The 23632-nt window shown below is 38.3% G+C and overlaps 1 protein-coding gene and 1 non-coding gene across 2 annotated transcripts; one reads left to right on the forward strand and one right to left on the reverse strand.

The window, feature by feature from the left end:
* The first annotated feature begins 2144 nt into the window (after window positions 1-2144).
* trnav-aac (transfer RNA valine (anticodon AAC)) lies at window positions 2145-2217 on the forward strand. Its single transcript has one exon. It is a non-coding gene; the product is annotated as a tRNA-Val (tRNA).
* A 3113-nt stretch (window positions 2218-5330) lies between these two features.
* Window positions 5331-23346, reverse strand: scn4ba (sodium channel, voltage-gated, type IV, beta a). Its single transcript, XM_023276969.3, has 5 exons — window positions 22517-23346; window positions 13939-14102; window positions 13506-13725; window positions 13167-13296; window positions 5331-12323 (listed from the first exon to the last, which is right to left on the reverse strand). The coding sequence occupies exons 1-5, from the start codon at window positions 22608-22610 to the stop codon at window positions 12230-12232; spliced, it is 702 nt and encodes a 233-aa protein (XP_023132737.1). The 5' UTR covers window positions 22611-23346; the 3' UTR covers window positions 5331-12229.
* Between the last annotated feature and the right edge of the window lie 286 nt (window positions 23347-23632).

Raw genomic sequence — 23632 nt, forward strand, 5'->3', positions numbered from 1 at the left:
AGCACATATTTCCAGTGAAAAACATTACACACAGCAAAGAGGAAATGTGAACATCAGTTATAAAACATCACAGCAATACATTTCACATTCCCCGGTGCAATATGCTCAGGAAAAAAAACATTTATTTCTTTACAAAACATGTATGTACAGTCAGTCTAAGCTTCCATGTTCCCTTCAACATTATATATATATATATATATATATATATATATATATATATATATATATATATATATATATATATATATATATATATATGAGAAACTCTGTATGGTACTGAAAAAAGATAAAACAAGATAGCTAATGAGGTCTTTTTCAGACACTGACAATACCTGCACCTCAGAGTTCACAGCTGTAATAAAGACCTGTACAGAAAACCAGAATAGAAGAGGGATAACACATAGATATGGATATGATATATGGATATCATATTGTGCCCTGAATATGGCTATAACCAGGATAATTGTTAGAGTGCAACAGGGACATTAGTGTGTATGAAAACATACAAACCAAGAAACTATTTGATGATAAATAGACCATTATTAAATTATTTTGCAGTGAAACAATCCGATCCCATGCCCTGCACCATGCCTGAAATAAACGAGTATGAATTTGAGGCCTGTTGGTGCCCTGTAGTGACAGAACCTGCTCACTGGCAGCTGCATACTTGACTTCTTTTTTGCCCTGCCTTGCCACTCTCTTGTACTCATCCTCCCTCTGTCTGTCAGCCTGCAGCTCCAGCTGAAAACACACTGAAGCAGAAAAGTTCTCGCAAGTCCTCCTGTGATTTGCAAGGTGTACTGATCACATCCTGGGAAAAATCTGTAGGCTGCTATGGGCTGCCTGACTGCACATTGGCTGCAGGGTGCTTGACAGGAGGAGCTGGATATTGCAAAGTTGTGAAGCACAAACAAAATAAAACACTGCAGTACATGACAATGAGAGAACAAGAAATACAGCTTATAATGATGATGTCGTTGGTTATGCAGCATCTTAGAAATGCATACCTTCATTAAGGATGATGTCTTCTTGGAACGCATCTAGGATGTGAGATACACACAGAAGAGGTGTGGGTAGTGTGCATATTATACAGTAAACATGTGCTTAAGATATCCCGTCTGATAGGCTGTAAGACAATAAAATGCTTACATTAGAAGAGGTGGAGCTGCTGTGATCTCAGGCATGAAAGAAGAATCGTGGGAGAGTGATTCTCTGTGTGCTTTCAGAAAAAAAATCGCACCAGATCTGTACAGTACTAAACATTAGCACACAATTACTATAGCTATGTAACACACTGAAGGAATGAAACAGATATTCATGCAAGACACACTGGTAGTATAGGAGGATTACATGTGAACATGCCTGGTCTCAGTACACTTGATGCCTGATTTTCTATCCCAGGTTGTGAGGGAATGGCAGGCAGCTGAGAGGGAAACTGGCATTGGGGTCTTCACTGCTCTCCTGCTGGAGATGGACCCTGCCCTACCTTCCCTAAGTTTCATTGTCATTCTTCCTAGAAAGAAGCTGGCTTCTTCTTCAAGTCTTTAATGTGCTAAGAGAAATGTGGTTTCTCAGCCCCTGCAAATACTTCACAGATCACAGAAAATAGCATAAACATAGATAAACAGGTGTGTCAGTGTAATGGCTATTAAAGTCCAGTAATAAGTAAATCATGACACTCAAGCTTTAACCAAAATACAAAATAAACATTTTAAATTTAGTAAAATATGCACACTTAGAATCAATTTACTTATGCAATGATGACATAATAGGCCTCAACGATATCTGATGACTTACTGATGAAACACTTTTTAAGTTATGGCACTGACCAGCTAAAGTACTTGATACTTAATACTTGATGTTATGAGTCCGTCTTACTTACTTCAGCAACGTTACTTACTGTATGTGCATGTGCGTGAAGCTGCTACAGTACCGCTGCCACTCAATCCCATTTTACTCATATAGAAAAGAGGTGAACTACATCCCTCAAATCCCACTCGTGGCCACAGATATATTACATTCGTAGTAATAAGGACTACCGTAGAAAATAAATTGGAAAAGTTAAGAAAATAAAAGCAGAAAGTCACACTAGTCAGATGTTCTACACTAAAAAAAATGCCTGTGCCGTCGTGAGACGGTAGCCAGTTCCCGTCGTGTAGTGGTTATCACGTTCGCCTAACACGCGAAAGGTCCTCGGTTCGAAACCGGGCGGGAACAGCGGCATAGATTTTTATTTTTTAAATTATTTTTTTTCCTTCTAAAGTTTTCTGTATCTCCTAAAATTTAAACCACGCCCTCTCATAGCTCGCAAGTTGATTTTTTTTTAAAGTGGTGGCACGTCTGCTTTAAAGCGGTGACACTCCCGTTCATGACAGTATTAAAAAGCTGTACGTCATTATATTTGAGGATGGAAATTAATGTAAATCAATTTTAAAACACCACGGGAAAAATATGTAACCCATGTGCAGACTGAAATTAGGCCTTTGTTGTGGGCACAGTAGTCCACACTGAAAAGACTCCACTTAAACCAACGTGACGTACTTCTGCAAACCCTCCACGGGATGGCAGTATAGAGCAAGCCAACGTTTTGGATAACTCTTCTTTTGCGTTCTAAAATCAGAAAATGCTAGATTAACAACAAACTTTGCCATGGTTTTATTTTTTTTTAAAAAAGTTATATAAATTAATTTCTACTTAATATGAGAATAAATCCCTCAGTAAAAACCTCCAGAATATATATAGGAATTAAAGTGGGCCGTTTATTGTAGGAAAAATCTAATTATGAGAAAACAGCCAATGTGTATTTACATTTATAATAGAAATGTAGGCAACTACACAAAGTGCGATGAACATCTTAATGTATATTTTGGATGTTTTGCTTCTATTAGTTCGAAAAAAGACACGATATGGAAACAAAATGCCAACATCCTATCATTGCCAAATTAATGAAAAAAATGACGTATTTGCCAATCGTGGCTTACCTTGTTTCCCGTTCCTCTATTAATTTTACAAGTAGCATAAAAACTTAGTCAGAAAATTGCATTAGCAGTTTAATGCATGTGGCCCCAAATATGCTTTTAAATCAGAGAGTGAAATACTAAATGTCTTATTTAAACGTTCCTTGTTCAGAATGATTCCAGCCTGAATGTGTGTAGCTCTATAGCTGTGTTGAGTTACGTCTTTTGCTTATGTTGTTTGTTTTATATTGTGAACAGCTGTTTGTTAAGATTGTCAGCTGACTTCCATGTCAGCTGACAGTGATGGTAGGGGAGAAGTTTTGAAAAAGAGGCGGAAGTCTGGAGAAAGACACGCAGGTGACAAGATCAGGGAGACATGGGCACTTCTTGGACTAAAAATGCACTAAAAGCGGCTCTTTAAAGGGGGAATTGCGAGCTCAATCACCGGAGAAAGAGGTACAGCAGGGATCTGATGATGTCTGTAAACTGGGGAGATCGATCATTGATTGGGACAGTCTAAACTGTGTTTGCTGAAATGCTGTGTAGCATGTTTTGGTGAGAGTTGCCTTCATTACATCCTGGCCCTTAGTATTTTTGTTATTTTTTTTTTTATTTTTATAAAATCCGATTTACCACAATCAAAGCACTTCAATAGCGTCTTAAAGTCTAATCATATTTTACCCATGTATTTGGTAACGCAGTTTTTCTGAATTGCTAAAACTCCGAACCCTTTTCTTTAACCAAACTCCACGTGACCTTTATTAAATTAGTCAGTCTTTTAGCAAAACCATAAGAAATTTTCACCAAGTCAGACAGTATTTACAGATCTTATTGACTGTCTTTCAAAACTCAAACTAACTCATTAAAACATTTTTTTGATGCAGTTGTGATGCTTAAAGTGAAACACGGTAAAAACAGAGGTATCAGATGTTGCACAGCGACTCATCATTGATCGCACTTGTTGCTAATGATGTCAATCAACCGATATAAGTCAGTTTAGAGTGCACAGGTTGTTGGAGGCTGACAGTCCTCACATATGTGGGTGGTCCATGGGATGTCTTGTTTGGTCGAGAGCAGCAGAATCATGAGCAGGCAGAGCATCCTGTCTGTCATAGTCTGGGATAAGGAGAATTTTCACTGTGCTGGTTGCAATTCATAAATATTTATCTGTAAAATTAAGAGTTTTTGTCTGCATGGCAGTGGAAAGAATAAGACCGACAACCCTCCTACAGGGAACATCTCCGACATGCTGTGGAATTGGCCTATAATGACATTGATGTGGAGTCTTTCCAAGGCTGGATCCAATGAGCTGTGCATAGATTATTTTGGTTATATTTACTCAATTCTGTATCAGCAATAAACTTTCTTTTCTTTTCTTTGCTTGTTTTTGTCTGATGCTGTGTGCATATGTAGTGCATAGTGAATACTCGCTAGTGTTTTTGTAGTGTTTTTTTGTGCTAATACGTTTTTGAGGCGAGTGATTTTGCATGAACAGTCAGGGGACTTGGTGAATAGAGTATGAAAACTGAGTTTTTTGTTTACAGTTTTGAGAAAAAGGGTGGAATGTTTCAAGCAATGTGTTTTAGCAGTTGTGAAAAACTGTAGTCAGTATTTACATGCCTGATTGTTCTAAGCATAATAACCCAAGAATTGTTAATGTCGAAATAGTCTTCAAAAGTCGCTTTACTTCCTTAGTTACATATCACATGCTGTTTTTGAATAAGACTATGGCTCTTGTGCAGTTATCTAGCAATAACTGCAGATATTTAATTGGAGATATTTTCAGCAACAGCCACATTTGGAGACAATGGGAAAAAAGTATTCTTGAGTATTTTACTTTTCTGCCATGTGCTGTGTACTCTTAAGGAACAGATTTAGGCATAAAGCTGCAGGTGAAAAGAATTATGTTAACTTTGCTGGTTGTAAGTGATGAGTGAATAGGATGGTGGAACTAGTATTGTTACTGAAAACTAGTGGGAAAAAATACTGGTATGTCACAAGGATTATAAAGGGTTCAGAGAACACTGAATTATTTCTTATTCAGGGTAACATGTCAGCACTCTTTTACACTTTAAATGCTATGTACAGTGTACTGTTTCAGTTGGATTTCTGGATTTTTGTCCCAGTAGGAATCATCGTGAGGGAAATACTGATTGGAATCAGTATCAATCAGTTCCTATTGTTCTTTCCTCTGTCCTCATTTCTCACTGTCATTTAATGTAGTGATTTACCACTACATTATAATGTAAACACACACACAAAATCACTTCTATCCAGAAACTGAGTGATTTGATTCTAGGACCTGTTGAAGTGGTTGCTTCATCAACATTCTCTGAAAGCTGTACAAAGACACAGTGAGACTTGACAGTGATCTGGGAAATTCAATCAACATTTTATTTTCAGTATGTAGTTTTTAACAAGTCAAAAGTTTGTGGTGCATAGTCATGAAGGGAGCATGAGCAACATGGTCACAAACACAAGACAAACAGCTGAAACATTCACAGGAAAGTTGATCCAGGAAAACTGGGGTTGCAGAACGGTTTTGCATGTGTGCGTGTCGAGTACATTGTGGTGATGTAAGCAAAATATAGAAATCTGCTGCAAGATGTCAACTTACTATAAAATCCTATAATTTGTATAACATCAGTGTCCTTAGATCGGTTAAGATAAAATGTGTAGATATGAGTTAGTTGCTTTGATTAAAATACAATTATGTTTTACAGCCCCTGGGTGTGTAAAAATACTGAGTAAAAAATAAAGTTTAAAATGCAGGACTGTAGTGAGAAATGGTGGAGAGGTCAGTGTCAGGCTGTGCTTATAATTCAAATCTGTAGCTAGCTAGCCTTGGTCTATAAGATAATCTCTTTCAAGGGTTATAGGAAGCAGTTTGCTAGATAATATTGACACGTAATACATCACAACATGCATCATAGGTTGGAATCACTATCGATAATTTGAATATAGTTAACTGATTAAAAATTCGTATAATGGAAACGTGTTTGTGCCAAAATAAGGACACATTTCTCCTGTTTCAACTTATTTCATTTCTCATCTCCTCAAGTCAGGATTGCTGTGAAGTTAACTTCTCACTTCACTGAAGTTCAGTGGTTTGAACTTTAAATTTGCATGGAATAGAACTGCAACTAACCATCATTTTATTAATCCGTTTTATTTAAGTTTCTCCAATGATGGTTTGGTCTATAAAATGTCAGAAAATAGTAAAAAAATAAATAAATAAAATAAAAGCCCATCACAATTCCTTGAAGCACAATTTGACATTATTAATTTTCTTGTACTTTTACTGTTGTGTAAACTAGGAAAGAAGTGGCAAATTGTCACATTTGAAAACACAGAACCATCAAACTTTTGGCATTTTGCTCAAAAACTCAAACAGTTAAACTTTTATTTAAAACGTGTACAATTCGTTTTCCTTTAATTGACTAATTGAGTAATTGACTAATCGTTGCAGCTCTGGTGTGGAATGTGGGAGGAAGAGAGCAGACGTCAGACTCTTGGCTTGGCAGTGTGAGTTTCTGCTGCTAGAAATACAGATGTAGTACAGAGCTCTATCATATACAGTTGAGTACTGAAATGCCATTAATACAGCTATAGACAGTAATACAACATGTAAGTGTGAGTTGTGTGTCATTGTAATAGTGTTGTAACAACAGCAGACATGAGACTCTTGGATTGGCAGTATGAGTTTCAGCCGCTCTGGCAGTAAGAGCAATACTAACTCTAAGGAATCATATTGGTCAATCAGAACACTTTGCTATTGTAGTGAGTAATCTTGACGTAATGCTAAACACTATCTGTAAGTGTTTAAATCTTACTATCAGCTGGCAAACTCTGATAAAGGATCAACATTTGTACAAATTGTTTCATGGATTCTTGTCCTTATAGATTTTGTGTAAACCTACATATCTCCTCTGATTGAATGTAAATATCCCGTTAATTCGGCACAGGGATTCTTTTTTTTTTTTTTTTAAACAAACTATCTATTAGCATTATATAAAGCAGTAGCAACAACTGCAGCACTGTACTTTAGTTTAGTAATATATTGTTTTAACCATGAAAACTGTGGCATTTATTGTATCACAGCTGCATGAAATTATAATTCAGCTTGCGTTAAATGACAGCTCTTTTTTAAAACTATGCTGTCCTTATAGTCCCAATCAAAATGCAGTGAATGCATGTTGCACGAGAGGGGAATTTATCTGATGTGTTAGATATTTACCACTGGGTGGCAGACATTTATTGTACTGTATTGCACCACTGCAAAGTAGTTTTCTACACTCTACAGCACACACTCTGTACTGCAGCAATCACTGCAAGCAGCTGGCTGGCCTCAAGACTTATGTGAGGTTCAGGACTGGTGTTTCTTGGAGGACAACAAGACAGATCAGAATACCAAGAAGAAAGCAAAAATCAGATTTTTAAAAGCTACTAGAACTATGAAGGCAACTGTACCGCAACTAGATCTGAATTAATGCATTAAATCAGGCAGCAATAGTTCATCTGTCACACATAAACCTGGTTGTTATTAAAACAGAGCATCACTCCTACGCCCTCTTCGTTTTCATATGTCTGGTTTGCTGGGCAGATTTTTTATATTGAGGTTTTTCATTTTATAATTTTGTACTGGCAGAGAGAAGAAACACTTTTTCTGGCAAGGTTAATGGGCTTCACTTCAGAAAACATAAAAATAAAATTAGGGATGACAGAAAAAAAATGTGGATCAAACAATGGGAGCTGTGGCCACAAATCTATAGTCTGGAGTTATGCATCACAATCCCTACATGAAACCATCTACTGTGTTGTTGTAATGCTATGTCGAGGTTTAAAGGTATGGGGGGAAGGAAAGTACACTAACAGACAGATCAACTCCACAATGTTGCTTTTTCCTACAGGAAGACTTTGGATGTATATCCCCTCTTTACAGAGGGATCTGCAGATGACTGGTTAGACGTGTGTGTGTGCATGCGGGTGTGTGTGTGTGTGGTGTGTGTGTGTGTGTGCATGTGTGCTTGTAGTGCTTCCCTATATCCATAACATTCACATTTTTACAGCATAACAAAGATACTGTATCACTTCTAACACTGCACACTTACAGTTACAGTGTTAGTAGCTGTTACAGTACTCACAGTAGTACATCACATATTTATCGCTATCTAAGTTCTATGAACACAGACCATTCCTAATCCCATTTACACCCAGCAATAAAATGCCATTTGAGACTTAGTAAGCACCTAAATTGCCCAGCGAGTGACATTTCAAACCAATGTATAACCAGATTTACATTGTGTTGTTTCATGAATGCTACTGCGTTGTATCTGTTCATTGAATAAAATCTGATTGCCTGAAAGAATTCAGAAAGCTATCTGAGACACATTTATGCAGACGGTGTTCAAGTGAATGCATCGATCTTCCAAAGACATTCATGACAAACAGAGGTTGTCTCAGTGCATAACATCACTGAAATGGCAATCACAAGTGTCGAGTGCACATATGATAGTGAAGTAATAATGTTTTCAATGGTTGCGACAAGAGTTGCTGTAAAGATTAACTCAGAAAAAATGCAATGCATTCATGAAAGGAGAAACACAGAACATTATTGTGTCCTGCATGGTGTTTTATAGGTGCCAAATAGCAATCAGACTTCAATCAGGCTTTTTGGAACCGATTAGTGTGGTAGCGCTGAGAGCAAAAACATGCTCTATTTTAGGAAACCCATTCAAATAGCCAAAACACAAGATAATATCATCAATCCAATGTACAATGTTTTAAAAATACAGTGCACTGCAACCACAGAAAAGCTGTGCATTTCAATATTTGTGTGGGTTATCTTCGCAGCATTTTGTCTTCCTGCAGCACATATATTATCTTGTAAGATTTTTTTTCTAACTTGATACAGAGAGCCACCATGCATCACTAAATATTGAAGCCATATGGTTAAATGAGTACTATCGGAATTCAGTCTAGATCCAGAAGTTTCACATAATAGGTTCAAATGGGCCATGATGTCAAAGATGTTGTATAATGGATCTAATGTAGATTGATCCAATGCAGGAAAAACTGTCTAATGTAGATATATGATCCTAATATCAATACATTAGTCCAACTAAGATACATTTGTGTAGTGTAGATACATCCATTGGTACAATGATCTGTGCCTTGGACAGACGGTTACCAGCCAGTCCAGGCACATCTATAAAGTGCCTTATAACAGGTTATTGCATAATCTGATGTCTGTCTTATTGCTTCCATTGAAAGCAAGAAAGCAAATGCACCCCAATATTACAGAGCGGCAGGCTGACAGAAGTGAACAAATAGAAAAAGAACATAAAATTTCACCGTAGAGTTCTGTTCCAGTAAGACAACATGTCGACACAGTGCTGTTGTCAGGTATCAGTCAAAATTACAATGTTAAAATGTTCTTTTTTAAAACTCTCGTAATATAATATCAGATAATGACGACTGTGAGGTCACTTCTATTATTTGTTGTTCCATGAAGTCACTCTGACCACCAGTAAAGTGCTGTATTGTTTGCATGCAAGGCCAGTGTGCTACCCTCTAGTATCAAAGTGGCTCGTTGTAGCTGAGTATACATGTAGGTGTATGTTTGCGTGTGTGTTTGCGTGTAGCTTTCAGCTGTTGTAGCTATTCACGCTGTGTACTAAGGTATGTGGGTGTAGCAGGTCATGTCTGGCAGCTTCACAAAAGTGACTTCTCTTATGGAGAGTCACATGAGGAGGGTGTTCTTGGTTTCATTGGCCATTTTAGCACTGAGCTCATCCCTGTTGACTTATCACAGGGTGAAGTGGAGACGTGATATTATCCAGACTTTGTTGACTTTTCCTGTTTTGTTTCTGCTAAGCAAAAAAAAATGTTAAATGTTGTTTAAATTGGATGTGTTCTTCCATGTGCATTTTAATATATGTACAGAAAGTGTGGATTTTTTCATTTGTCAGTTTGCTCTCATCAGCGCCCACCAAACTCTTGCATACCTGTTATAATTTTAAGTGCTAATACACTGCTTCTCCTTGAAAACTCAAATCAATCTTCCTATTATCTTCAATGGCCAAAGTTTTAAATACAGTCAATAGCTAGAGACTTACATAGAATATTATAGTGGGCCAACAAAACTGCACAACTGCTCTTTAGGGATATTCACACATTCACTTTATAATGATACTGACATTGGATATAATTTCTTTGTAAAGAATTAAAATGTACTTTTTGGACAATATTTTACACGTTTTCCCTGACAGTCTTTACATTCTTTTGCAGTGATCTGTCCCACTGCTGGGCTACCTGCACCACTGAGGCTTTATCAATGGACTTGTTTGGCCTATAGCACAATTACAAATATATATATGTATTGTATTGTCAAGGTGTTTTCTTCAGGTTATCATCAAGTTTGCATTGGAATGCAGTTTGATTCCACATACAAGTGTGGAAACGGGAAATAAGCATCTGGAGAGGTGCATTTGTTGCTGTCTTCACTTGCAATATATTCTAGTGCACCATGAAAAAAAGTGCCAACTTCTTAAGCTCCTTTCGCAAAGTTGTTCAACTGTATGACTCAAACTTAGAGTTAATAAAGCATTCTTACATTCGGAGTAAGTGTAAAATGTCTCTCACCCTATCTTTACCAGTAATACCTGCAGGCCAATACCTAAAAGTTTCCATCCCTGACCTGGTTAAAGGGGTTAAAAAAAGGTTGTAGCAGTGTTGGAAGGGGCGTTGACAGGTCTTCAGACACTTCAGGCTGATTTGGAGGATTAAATGGGACCAGACGGACACACAAGGAAATGTTCCTGTACTGTGGTACAACATATACTTATATGAAGTTCTACAAAATGCGCACATGCTAAAAATGCATTGGTTATTAGTCAGAAGCAGCATGATTAAGTTCATTCCTTTCTATAGGGAGCTGAGTAGGCTGGGGATTGTCTTTGATGAGGGTTAGGGTTGTTTGTTTTTTTTTTTGTTTGTTTTGTTTTGTTTTTATACATTTTCTGTGTTTTTATCCTCCCACCAGCAGACGGAGCAGAAGCAGAACAGGCACCTGTGTTTATCTAAAGCAAAACAATAAAACCTGTGCAGAACTGGATCCTTCAGTCACCTTTGGAAAGCCCAGTTGTCAGCCTTAGTTAACCTGCGCTCTATCAGAATCTCCTGTCAGCATTAATGAACCAAACACCCCAACAGTGTGTCTAACCTGGACCCAGCAGTAAACATTAAACTTCAGACTGGCATTGTAGAAGTTAAGGCCAGTTGATCAGGACGAAAAGGTCAGGAAAAAATAGCATTGAAGACCCCTGGAAAGCCAACACAAGAGTAAGTTCACCCTCAATCAGTACTCTAGAACCAGATCCTTAAACGTTAAAATGCCATTTTATAAGCAGCATTAAAAGTGTATATTTACCTGTGTTATTTACAGATCATTTTACTTCAGAGTGACTGAAAAATATTGGCTTTCACTTCTGAAAAAACAATCTTGGTTAATGGTCCTCTGGCTTGTGTTCACAGGTGGATTTACATCAGTGTCATGTGACGGTTAGAAAGAAGCATGTCAGCATTTAGGTGATGTTCAGTGAACATCATGGCAGTTCATAGATTATGGCAATTCATCGTGGTATCAAAGTGTGGTTAGCTTAGTTTGGGTCCAAGTTTGACGAAGAGTTCTGGAGAAGATGAGAACCGTGGGAATTTTAAACCAAGAATCAAACTTATGGTAGCTTGTCAACTGAGACTGTAAAGTATATTTTAAGTGGAAGTTAAAAGCTTAAATTTGTTCTGTAAAAAATATCTTAATGCACTGGAGGATCAGCTTTGTGCAAAGTCCGTCCTCTAAATTCACGTAATAGTTAAAACATGCATAGAAAAAATAAACAACATGAATAATATTTTTTTAGGACATACCTTCAGTTAAACAAAGGTTATAGTGGAAGTTGTGGAAACCTCAAGTGTGTGAAACTGGAGGCTGTATATCAGAGAAAGTGTTAGGTTCAGTAAGATGTAGAGCTGAATTCAATAACAGGCTGTGCACTGTGTAACAATTGGGCTGCCATGTAAATGAGAGAGTGATCCAGGCCTATGCACACTTCACACTTCCCAAATCTCAAGCATGATTTAAAATAGACATTTACAAGTTGTATTAGTTAGCCACTAGTAAGATAAAACAGTCCACTGATAACAATTTTTTCTCTGAGCGTGTACATTTGTCTAACATATATACAAACATACAGACATACTATGCATCTTGCTCAAGCCTTTGGTGTTCCTTTGTTGTCAGCTTTGGCTCCTGAAAGTCCATTTTCTGTGTTGTCATTCCCTGAGGAGCTCACCAAGCACTCTTTACTGCAGGGAACAGACAAACAAAAGGTTAAGGTTCTGTAGAATCCCAAATAATGTTGTGTTTGACACAAATTAGACATAAGTCATTAAGATTTTATTGAAACATGTCAAAGAGAACTTGATGCTTCTTGGCAAAGTCATTGGTAACATTTTGTAGAGATTTATCATAGAAATCTGTCATATTTCATTCATAAAAATCTACCACTTTTGCGCTTTTTGCTTAATGCTCTCCGTTTGTTGGCTGCAGTCTACATGTAGTAGCCAAACATTATTTTCATGATAGGTGGGCAGCTGTACAAATTACAGCATGTCACATTTATTGCTAAATTGTACAAAAACATCCTATTATCATCTATTGTTTTAACCCAATTAGGATGACAGTTTAAATCAAAAATTGATATGCAAACTGCATTTCTGACTTCTGAATCCATATACAGCAGCTGACATTGTAAGACATTAAATTTTTCTGTTCGAGTGACAATATTTTAGGTTATTTTTGCGCCGTGATATGCTTATTGGAAAGCAAAATCAGAGATGGACCAATGTATTTCTCTCACTGTGAGTGTCACAGCATTTTGCAACACATTACATAACAATTACCCTGATTGATGATGCACACCACTGTCTGAGGTTAGGCACATTTTTGTCATAAAATAACAGCTTGAATCAAATAAGTTAAGCAAAATTTATGTGTTAATTGTCAAAAATATATATGCAACTCACTGTCACATTCAGTCATCATGAATAGACAGTAATATATATGACAAGCTTATTGCTGTCTATAACCATGTACATTGCTAATTTGTCCCCAGTGCCCTTATTTACCATAGTCAGGGATCTACTCACTTCTTCTCATCATCCTTCAGCAGGAAGTGAACAACCAAGGCCTTTATCACCATGACGATGATAACTAAGCCAATGACTCCACCCAGCACTGAGACAATAATAACTGTCAAAGTATTGTCAACCTCCTTCACTGAAAAGGAGGAGAGAGGGGAAGACATTGTGAGGGTGACAGACAAGGACAAGGAGACAATAATGTAGACAATGCAGAGGAGTAACAAGAGTGTTCTAAAATACTAGCAGCAGAACACCCAGCTTTGTTGTCAGTCTAAGGGTATAAATCATCATAAAATTGTGTATTTGTGTTCCAAGTGCATGTAAGGTTGTGCTTCTGTCACATACTTTGGTCCACCACTCTAAGAGTGAAGACAGCGCTGTGGTTGCGGTTTTTCTCTTTCGGGTTCCTGGCAAAACAGATGTACTCTCCTTCATCTTCAAACGTGATGTTCCACAGCAAGATGGAAATGTTGTTAGACTTTGAGGACCCGACAAACTCCACTCGCTCATGGTACACCTTGACATCCGGCTCCACACCCTCCATAGGAATATGTCCTTCACATAACTACACACACACGTGCTTCCTTAGATACACAATGTAGTTAGCTAAGTACATTTCCATGTGCTCACAGATCTATATCAGCATGTGTTAGCCTACAATTTATCTGATACATGCAACACACAGTAAGTCTTTAAAGGCTGTTTTTGTGTTTGTCTACGAGGTATGTCTATGTTGCTTATACTTTCAGGTGTGCGTGCAGGTGTGTGCATGTTGTACCTTTGGAAAGGTTCCATTGTCATTATACTGCCAGTTGAAGTAGAGGTTTTTGATGCCAATACAAGAGGAGTAGGTACAGGGCAGCAGAACTGTGGAGCCATTCATTGCTTCAATCTGAGACACTTTACCTGTCGAAACCTCCAGTCCACCAACAGTCCATACACCTGAACCAATGGAGAAGGAAAAAGGTAAAAAAAAAAAATCTGAAAAGCATAGAAAATGCTGTTTTTGATAAATATCAGAAAAACACAGAGCATATTTCAGCATATATACAGTACGGACCAAAAACAAAGCACAAGGTCAAGTCCAGTAAAGGTCAAAATGTTTTCAGGGCAAAAATAACAAGAGGTAAAGGAATGTTTGTACACTAGGACTTGACTGGCTGGCTACTGTTGCTGTAAAAGATGAAAGCAACTTATGAGTAATGGCATATTGTACTCTCGCAACTAATTAAATGACAGCTTTCATGGCTTAATTTTATCTTTACTAATAATTTCAACTAAATATGATATTGTGTCATAATTTTTTTAAATGAATTAAAATCAGATTTTAAGCAATATAATCATACAGATTCAGACAAATGTTGTGGTCAAATACTCAAAAACAAATCCATTCTGCTTCTTGTCTTTACTGAAAGCACAAACTGTGCGTTATTACTGTGTTGTTTCATGCAGACTGTATAAACATGGACAACCTGGTGAAAAAATAGAGTTTCATTATATTCAAGGTTGGAATCAAAATTGAAAATGTAAATAGGCTACCAGTCACGAGAAATAGACAAAATGATTGCCACACTGAGAATGGTTGATCAAATTCACCCTCTTGTCTACTCATATTAATGGACATAAATCCAAGTTGGTGTAATTGGGTTAAAATAACTATTAAATACATGCAAGATAGGAATAATGTTCAACATACATGTCTGCTACTGTACTTATAATTCTCAAGCTTCAGATAGATACTTAATTACTCCTGAGGAAAATTCAAGAACTGTGCTAACAAAAAAACCAAAATATCATCCAGCTAAAAATATCTCATATCCCCATTTCTTGAAAGCCAGACTTGTTATGTGTTATGGTTAATATGCTGGTTCTGCTCTGATTGTACACCTATGCATATAGTAGCTTTAGAACCAACACATTACTCAGTGAGCACCTTGAAATGTTGACATGATTATCCTTTGAAGTGGCTATGACTGATACAGGATGTGTAATGTGACAAAAATAGTTGATTCCCCAATGAGATTACTATCAGATAATCAAGGACCCAACACTGCTATGCTCAATTAATAGCGAGTCGCTTTGAATGTTGCTGCCACAAGGAATTTTGGAACAGCATTGTTATCTTTGCTTTTGTAACAGATGGTAGAGTGTAGCCTGTGCTAAAGGAAATAAGAAAGGAAGTGATGATGATGAAACATATTTCCTCAGCATTTCAAGAACTTTACCAGCTGTTTTCATGGTTTCCACAGAGATATTTCCAGGTTATTTCCCCCACTTAGGAATTAATCAAGAATGTCATCAGATTTCATGTGACACAAGTTCCCATTTTGGTAAATTCTCCATAGTTCTGCTCATTTATTCATTGCTAGCAGTTCTTTATTGCTTCCCTGCATAATGAGCCAAGTGGCCAGATTACGTCTGAGCCTGAGGTGGGCAATTGACCAATTGACCGACTGCCTGACGTACTGGGAATGATTGACAGACTAGCAAGAGATAGCAGTACAGAAACACTTCCAAATCAAAACACAAATATCAAGCCACTTTATGACAAATTATTCTTGTTGTTCTGTGATGTTGTTGTGCAAAGCAGAAACTACATGGTACCTCTTCCACTTCAAAAGAGACAGCTCATCTTTATTGATATTTGGGTCTTGCAGGGCAGATTATGTTGGTTGTGCAATGACAGCTGCTGTAATTCTCAGACTGTTGCTCTGGTGTCTGTCACACTTGGGGTCTATTTATAAATGCTTTCGGCCACACTGACCTGTTCAGGATCAAATTGCGCTTGGACATGGTGCAGACAGGGTTAGAGTACATGTATGCCTATGTTTTTATGAAGGACTTACATCCAGTTGTATATTACAATTAATAATTCTAATTATTTTCCATAGTATTTTAAGGTCTAGATTTTAGTGGCAAAGTGGTCTAGCCCAAATATAGTGTCAATTTGAACCCATTTTTCTCAAAAACTAAGAAAGTGTGTTGGACCACTCTACTTCCAAGCCTTTCAGTTGGTGTTACTTTCTGTAAAAGTGCCATGAATTTCCATTATCCTGCCCTAAAATCTCACAACTGACTAAGCAGCTAATTAAAATCTATGTCACAACAGAATAAAGCAGGTGTCAAGCAGGATAAAGTCTTGATCACTCAATTTGTAAGGGTGATAAATAATGGTAAAAGCAGGTGTTAGGGAAGCTGTGTCATCTGATTTTCTTTATCACAAAATGAGTTAGGTCATAAAGTGCTGGACTTCAGCTGAAAGCCCTCTGGTCATCCCAGATTCTGACATTAACAGGTGTGTTTTAAATGCAAATTTATTAATATGGGTGAATGGAGCCTTCACAGACCTGATCATCAAATATACTGTTAATTCATTACTTGATGAAACAGCATGAGGCCACCATGCGCTGCCAGAACAGCTGCCATGCACCCTGGCACTGAGTCTCTGTAACTTGGCTGGAGGGATGAACACCACTCTTTAAAATGATATTCCTTCATTTGGTCTTTTATGTCTATTTTGATGATAGGGCTGGAGATCGCTGTGCAACATGTCAGGTGTTCAATAGGGTTGAGATTTAGTGGCTATGAAGGCCATAGCATATGATTTACATCATTTTCAAACTCGTCAAACCATCTAGTATAGCTCCTTGTGCCCTATGGATAGTGACATTGCTACTATAGAAGAGACTACTCCCATCAGAATAGAAAGGTTTCATCATAGGATAAAGGGGAATAACTTTGTGTTGATTAGCAGTGACCCCTCCATCTGAGGAAAAAGCACCCAGTGGACCTAAACCATGCCAGCAAAATGCCCCACAAAATGTAACAGACCCAGCAGATCTGCTCACTGTAGGGTTAGAGGTTCAGGATTTTCCTTTAATTTGTCACTCATCTGTACATATGATGTGCACATAAGTAAACCACAGACAATTGTTTGGATAACTGGGAAGTCTCCTCCCACACATCATATACAGAATGATTCAAGTTGAATACAAACACTGATACACCGGTAAAATATATAGTTAGTATAGATGTTATAACTGTGGTGGCAATATGTGAATATATTTATAAAATAAATCTTTAATATCTGATTGTTGCTTTAAAAGCACAGGATTTGACATTAAGGAACTATTAGCTGTCTGGCTGCATTTTCTTTGCTCAGTTTCCTGCATTTGTTCATTTGTCTTTTCAGTCTCATCCCTTCTTCTTGGCTTCTTTCACCTGACATTTCTACCTCTCTGTTGCCATTTTTGATTCGTCTCCTTTTGGCAGCAACATGGGACATTTGCGTTCTGCTTGTTCTTTGCTGTTTCTGGTTTTGCTCTTTTAATGGACTCGTACTATTCTCTTTTTGCAGCACTGGGCACTTTCTCTCTCACTCTGTTTTATTTTTTCAATCCTTCTGTCTTCTGTCTTGCTCTCAGAACTTGCTCCTCTGGGACGCTATAACTAAATAAGAACAGGAGCAATGTGGAGAGCTAGTCTGTGCATGTCTGTGTGTTTGTGTTTTGGTGTGGTAGAATCGATGACGGCTTAGAGGCTGGAAACATTAGACTGCTGCTTAAACTCTGTGATAAGTACAATAATGAATAAACTTTTACCCTTTATCAATAATTACTGACTAGTGAGCAGTTTTTGAATCAGAGTGCTCCACAGGGATAAATGCTGCTCAGGAAAACAAGTGAGAATGCAAGTGAGAAGCTCCCTTCTTAATGGTTTACGTGATGTTTCCTCATCATCTCTGGAAGTATAATGATGGTTTACATATCAGAGAGGAGTGTCCCCTCTCATGGCCAGAAATAGATTTCACACCTCCCTCGCGTTACACCTCTGCTCTCTACTATCACTTCTCTCTTCATCCCCTTGCTCTTCTCTCTCTGTACTCTGCTTCTGTCCTTACAGTTTTTCCTGACAACACCCACAGATCCACATCCTGTAATAATATACTACACTAGCTATACACTGCAGACATGATTGTCTTTGTGCGTCTGTGGTTATATGTGCGTGTGAGCTTGTGTCCGTGCATATTTATGTACATACTTGTGAATGCCCATGAATGTGTACATGAGTAATAGGCTGGAATATAAGATATTTTTAGATCCATTATCAAATATCTCTTTGTCCCAGTTGGGAAACATCAATATGTGAATCACTGATGGGAGGAAAAGCAACTGGCTGTGCGTGTGTGTCCTTGGCTGACTGTCAAGGTGAAGTGTTTTTTTTTCTTTCTTTTTTTTTTAAAAGTAGGCCAGAGATTGAAGGGTTAATGTATTTCTGAGTGAACCCATAGAGAACTGACCGAGGACACTATTACCTCTATGAAAGAGAGAGAGGGAGGGAGAGGGAAGTGATGGGAAAGGTGGGAGAGAAGGGAGGAGGAGAAGAGAGAAGACCGGGAAACAGAGGTAATGGAGGAGCTACAATGTGTAGGAGGTGATGGAGGGAGTTGCCAGGGAAGAAGAGAGGAGTGGGTATGAGAGAGTTAAAGGAAGTAAGACATCCTCTCCAAGGTGAATGACTGACAGCAGGGTAGAAAATTACGGCAGCAGCAAAGTAACTCGATCAACGGAGCTGCTGGTGTTGGTGGACAAGGTGGGTTGGTGTTAACACTTCGCATGAACATATGCCTACACTGTTATGTTACATGATAGCCACACAAACAAGCAACAACATGCAGTGTAATTAGCACACTTACATGCTAAGTATTGATGAAATGTTACTGGTAATTTCTGTACTATAGCCTGACCTCCCTGTATCTGTTAGCTTTGGGTTTTTTTGGTTTGTTTTTCTTGTACCACAACTCTTATGTTGTTGGCTGTTTGCTGTTTATTCTTTACAACAAGGTGTTGCATAATTCCTTGAGTTAATATATGTCATAATAGATCATTCAAGTGGTTTGGTTCAAGGGTTGAAGTGATGTTCTGTATGTTTGCATATCTCGGAAATTTTTGAATCTCTTATTATTGATGTTTGTTTTCTGAAGTCCATAATGTTCACCTGTTAAAATGAAGCTTCTCAATATGAATAATGACCTATACCTTTGAGAATGCATAATTTAGCTCCATGGGCATCATCATGTTCTTTGATTGGATCAATGTGACAACGAGCTACTGTCATGTTTTGCATGTTGTGTCAAAAACTGTATTCAAGTACTATAGGGAATTTATTTTTAAGAAATTTAAAAGGCTTTTTCTTAGTTATAGATAAATACTCAAAATTTGTAGTTTAAACATGTTCTCTTGATTCCACATCTGGCTTTGATTAGGGCCTTGCTTCACTTGTGTTTTCCCCTTCTCTTGCCAAAAAATCTCTTGTGAGACATTGCTGGAATGTGTTGGCAAATATTATAATCTCAGAAAAGAAACAGATGTTTGTTCCTGCACATGCATGGAATTACAACAAATAGCCATATGCTGTACAATATTACAGAATACAGATGAAACACAGGCAGTGATGTTCTAGTAGGAGATGGGCAGTGCTACCACAAATAAGATTGGAGTTGAGTGGAGGCATGAACCGGATGTCTTAGTGATGGGAATTCATCAGGATGTAGTGGACATTCTGTACACTTGTAGCCGGCTGATCGATTGATTGGGTAGTATGCTATCCTCCAACCGAATTCTCATTGGTCAAACACTCAGCAGTGTTACTTTCCCAGGAGAGAAAACTGCTACATGATTTTTGGCGATGCAAGAACAGACTACCTGTGAACACCTTCGCGTTTTCACCACTTTGAACTCAACCTAGCAGAATCTAATAGAGGTGACTAAGTCTAACTCATCTCATCTTGACTAAACCTTTTTTGAGAATCGGCTTCAAACTAATTGATGACATGTCAAGGATATAGTCATTGTAGCAGCATTTTGGTAAAACAGATGACCAACAAGTAAAGTGAAAACTTTGCAGCAGCAGTTTTCATATCACAGCTTAAAAAACAGCTTGGTGTATCTCTAAGTCGGTTGGCTAACTCATCTGTAATATCCACACTGCAAATCTGCTGTTTTCATTTCAGTGTACAATGATAAGGTTTAGTTCATTGAATATGCAGCACATAGTAGCTTTTTATGTCTACATGTAGATTTTCCCCCTACAACCATTCATTTGATTAAAGAGTAGGTATGAGTTCAGTTGACCAAGACTTTTCTTTGGTTTACCAAACCTTGCAGATATATTGATTAAGTCTACAACTAAACACTTAAATAACAAATCAAAGTGTCATTTGACTCACATCCTGAGATGGTCTTTAGCATTAATTTCCAAGGTTTTTAGAAATTCAGTACAAAAATAAGGTAATGATGATAACTTAATGACAGTAAGGAAGAGGTTCAGTTGCTACCACTGGGACATGAGCTGTATTCAGATGAAAAAGTTTTAGATCTAGAGCACTGATAGCTACAGAGCCACAGCAGCATCTAATTCAAGAGGAAAATGTTATGAAGGCCTTACAACTAAAACCACGTAATGTTCAAAAGACAATGCACACAGTGATTTGGTAAAATTTGCTTTATAAAATCTAGAAGACCCTAAAATCTGTAATATAGACTATTTATGATAGAACTGCTCTGTGTTTTAAAAAAAACCCTTGGGTTTATGGTACAGTATTCTCAATTGAAGTCCAAGCAGGTGCTTTTCTATCAGTAATTGTCAGTTTGTAATTTTAAATATTTTATTTTTTATTTATTTTTATTTTTACTTGATTAAATAGTTTTCATGAATAGTCAGCTTATTTTACTTACATCAAAAAGGCAGCTTACATCTACAGTCACTTCCAAACCACCACTCGAGTCTTTGTTTTTAAAACTAATGCTGCTTTTTCTGGTATGTATGACATTTTATTAACTGACTTTTAAAGACGAGTGTGACTGACATTTCAGCACTGTGGTCTTAGCCATCCTTAATAAAGCATTATGTCAAAATGTAGAATGCCACATAAATGACAAGATAGTGTGGTGATTCTGCTGTTTTTCAATAACTTTCTATATATGATTTAATCCCCATGACTTGTATTTTTTCTTCTTTCTTGGTTATTTAGTTGTCATTTTTTGTTACATTTTACATGTTCAACATTCATGTTCAATACTTAAAAAGCAAACTCGTTTCTCATTATTTTAGCTCCTGACAGTCATTTGTGATAAACTGTAACTAGATTGGCCTCACTGGGACTATTGTGACAAATGACACACTGGTTAAGTGACTGTAGTATCCTGGACTGTGTTATTTAGGTCTTACCTTGACCAAAATGCATTGTTATGAGTTTTATCCAACTAAAGTCATGTGCTATGATGTGATTAAAATGTTTTCTTAATGTCTTGGTTGGACAGCATAAACAGTATAAATTGTACTGGTTACAGAATAAAATATATGAATGAAAGTAAGAAATTTAACTAACTGAAGCATATTTAATTTCATATTGATGCTAAAGATATTTCTGCATGTGATTTTTGGGTGAAGAATGAGCAGCTTGATATGATACATCCTGTAGGATAGTTCACCTAAGCATGGCACTGAAACAATAATCTTCACATGCACCCCTCGATCTTGTTTTTGTAGTATAAGGATTGACTGTACTCAACTTTCAAAACAACTGAGAGCAGGGAGGGAATTGTGAGGCATGGGGGCACTATTGGGTGCTAGAATAAAACCAGGGAGGGTATGAGCAAAAGCACAGATCACCACTGCACCACTACGTCACTACCAGTAATACTATGATCACACATATGCATGCACTGTACAAGAACTGGAGCTATACCAAATCTGACCCAGAAGTTTTTCTTCTGTTTGATTCCCCCTTTTAATTATTTTTTGTACAAAAAGACACCTTATTAGGTACATGCACAAAGAATCATTTAGCGAGCCACTCCAGCCCAAAAACCAGATATCCAACATGTCCAAAATGAGAGCAGCCAAAGGCTGGATGTTATTGACCTTGATGCCCTCAGTATAGCAACAAGTAAATATCACCTGTGAAGCAGTGTACATTTTAGTCGTCAGTTTTTGAAAAAGGAGGATTAGACATGAGAGCTGAAGTAGAGGCAACAAAAAAAGCAAATGGTAATGTGGAATAATAAAAAAAAGGTATGGATTTACTGTGACAGTAGTGAACCACCCACCCAGAGTGGTATAAAAAATTAAACATTAAAACAAAAGGGAGCAAAAGCAGCAAATGAGGAGGGTGTAGAGGGCATGGGAACAAGTTTAGATTTATAGGGCAATGAAAGGAATTAACCCAAACACAAGCTGCCATGGAGGCATTTTACAGAAGGATAGAAGGACAGTGATCTGGTGTGATGTAGAGATATAGTGGAAGACAGCGGAATGACATGGCACCTAAAGCCACATAGAGAAGTATAACTCACCCAGCAGCAGTGCAACTGCCAGACCAGCATGAAGTAGATCCCCTGATCTCAGCCGACCAGAGACACTCGAACCGGTGCTGTCCACTGACGCCATGACACCGACACCACCTGTCTGTCTGTCTGTGGTCCTGTCTGTCCTTCTGTGTGTACAGAATGTGTGTCTGTCAATCTGTCTTCAGGTCTGCCAGCAACTGTGTGTGTGTTTGACTTATGTGCCTCTGGAGCAAGGTGGGACACTGAGCTGTGTAGCCGAAGGCAGAGTCTCAAGTCCTGATCTCAGTCCCTCCCTCTTCTCTCCTCCTCTTCACTCTGTCCCAGGAATGAACAGAGGGAGGAAGCGCAAAAGAGAGGAGGATAGATTCCTTCTGGGAGCTCTCTCCTGTCCAGTTGTTCCCTGCACTGCTCTCCAGCAGCCCAGGAAGGCAGAGGGAAAAAGACAGACTGAAGAATGCAGCAGTTGATTGAAGAGTGCAGGCTCTCGATATCTTTGCCTCCCTCCGTTCCTGTCCTCTGTCGCTGTCTCTGGCAGACTCAGTGGTGATTATCCAGCAAAGCAGAGTGTGAGGCGAAAGGCAGAGAGGAGAAGCGAGGCAGAGCGGTAGCGGTGCAGCAGCGTAGTGTCAAACAGCTCCACTGCTCCAGCAGCAGCAGCAGCAGCAGCAGCAAGAGCCAGGGTAGCAGGCTGACCGGCAAACCCCATAGGGGGGAGACATAGGCTGGAGGGGGGAGGAGAACACACAAGAGGCACAGACGGATGCTGGAGCAGCGCCAGCAGCCAGGCAGAAAAGCAGAAAGTACGTGTCTCCCTAGCCGGCACAGGGAGGAATGGGCGAGAGAGAGGTACTGCAGAGGTAGAGGTGAAGAGAGAGTGAGGGAGAGAGAGAGAGAGAGAGAGAAGGAGGGGATAGAATGAATTGGGGAGTGAGTGGGGGTGAGGGGTGGGGGAGTGATGTCTGCTGCCACATGGATGCACACAAGCATATGCAGCCAGCACAGTCAGGCTGAGTCAGCCTTACTTAAGAATATCTTGGAGTCGGACAAGAGCTGGGTGCTTCCCCCATAGCACATACCCCTGTCTTTGCTGCATCCGTTACTCCTGTCTCCACTTTCATGCTG

This window comes from Amphiprion ocellaris, chromosome 7, assembly GCF_022539595.1.
Source record: "Amphiprion ocellaris isolate individual 3 ecotype Okinawa chromosome 7, ASM2253959v1, whole genome shotgun sequence".
Taxonomy (NCBI): Eukaryota; Metazoa; Chordata; class Actinopteri; family Pomacentridae; genus Amphiprion; species Amphiprion ocellaris.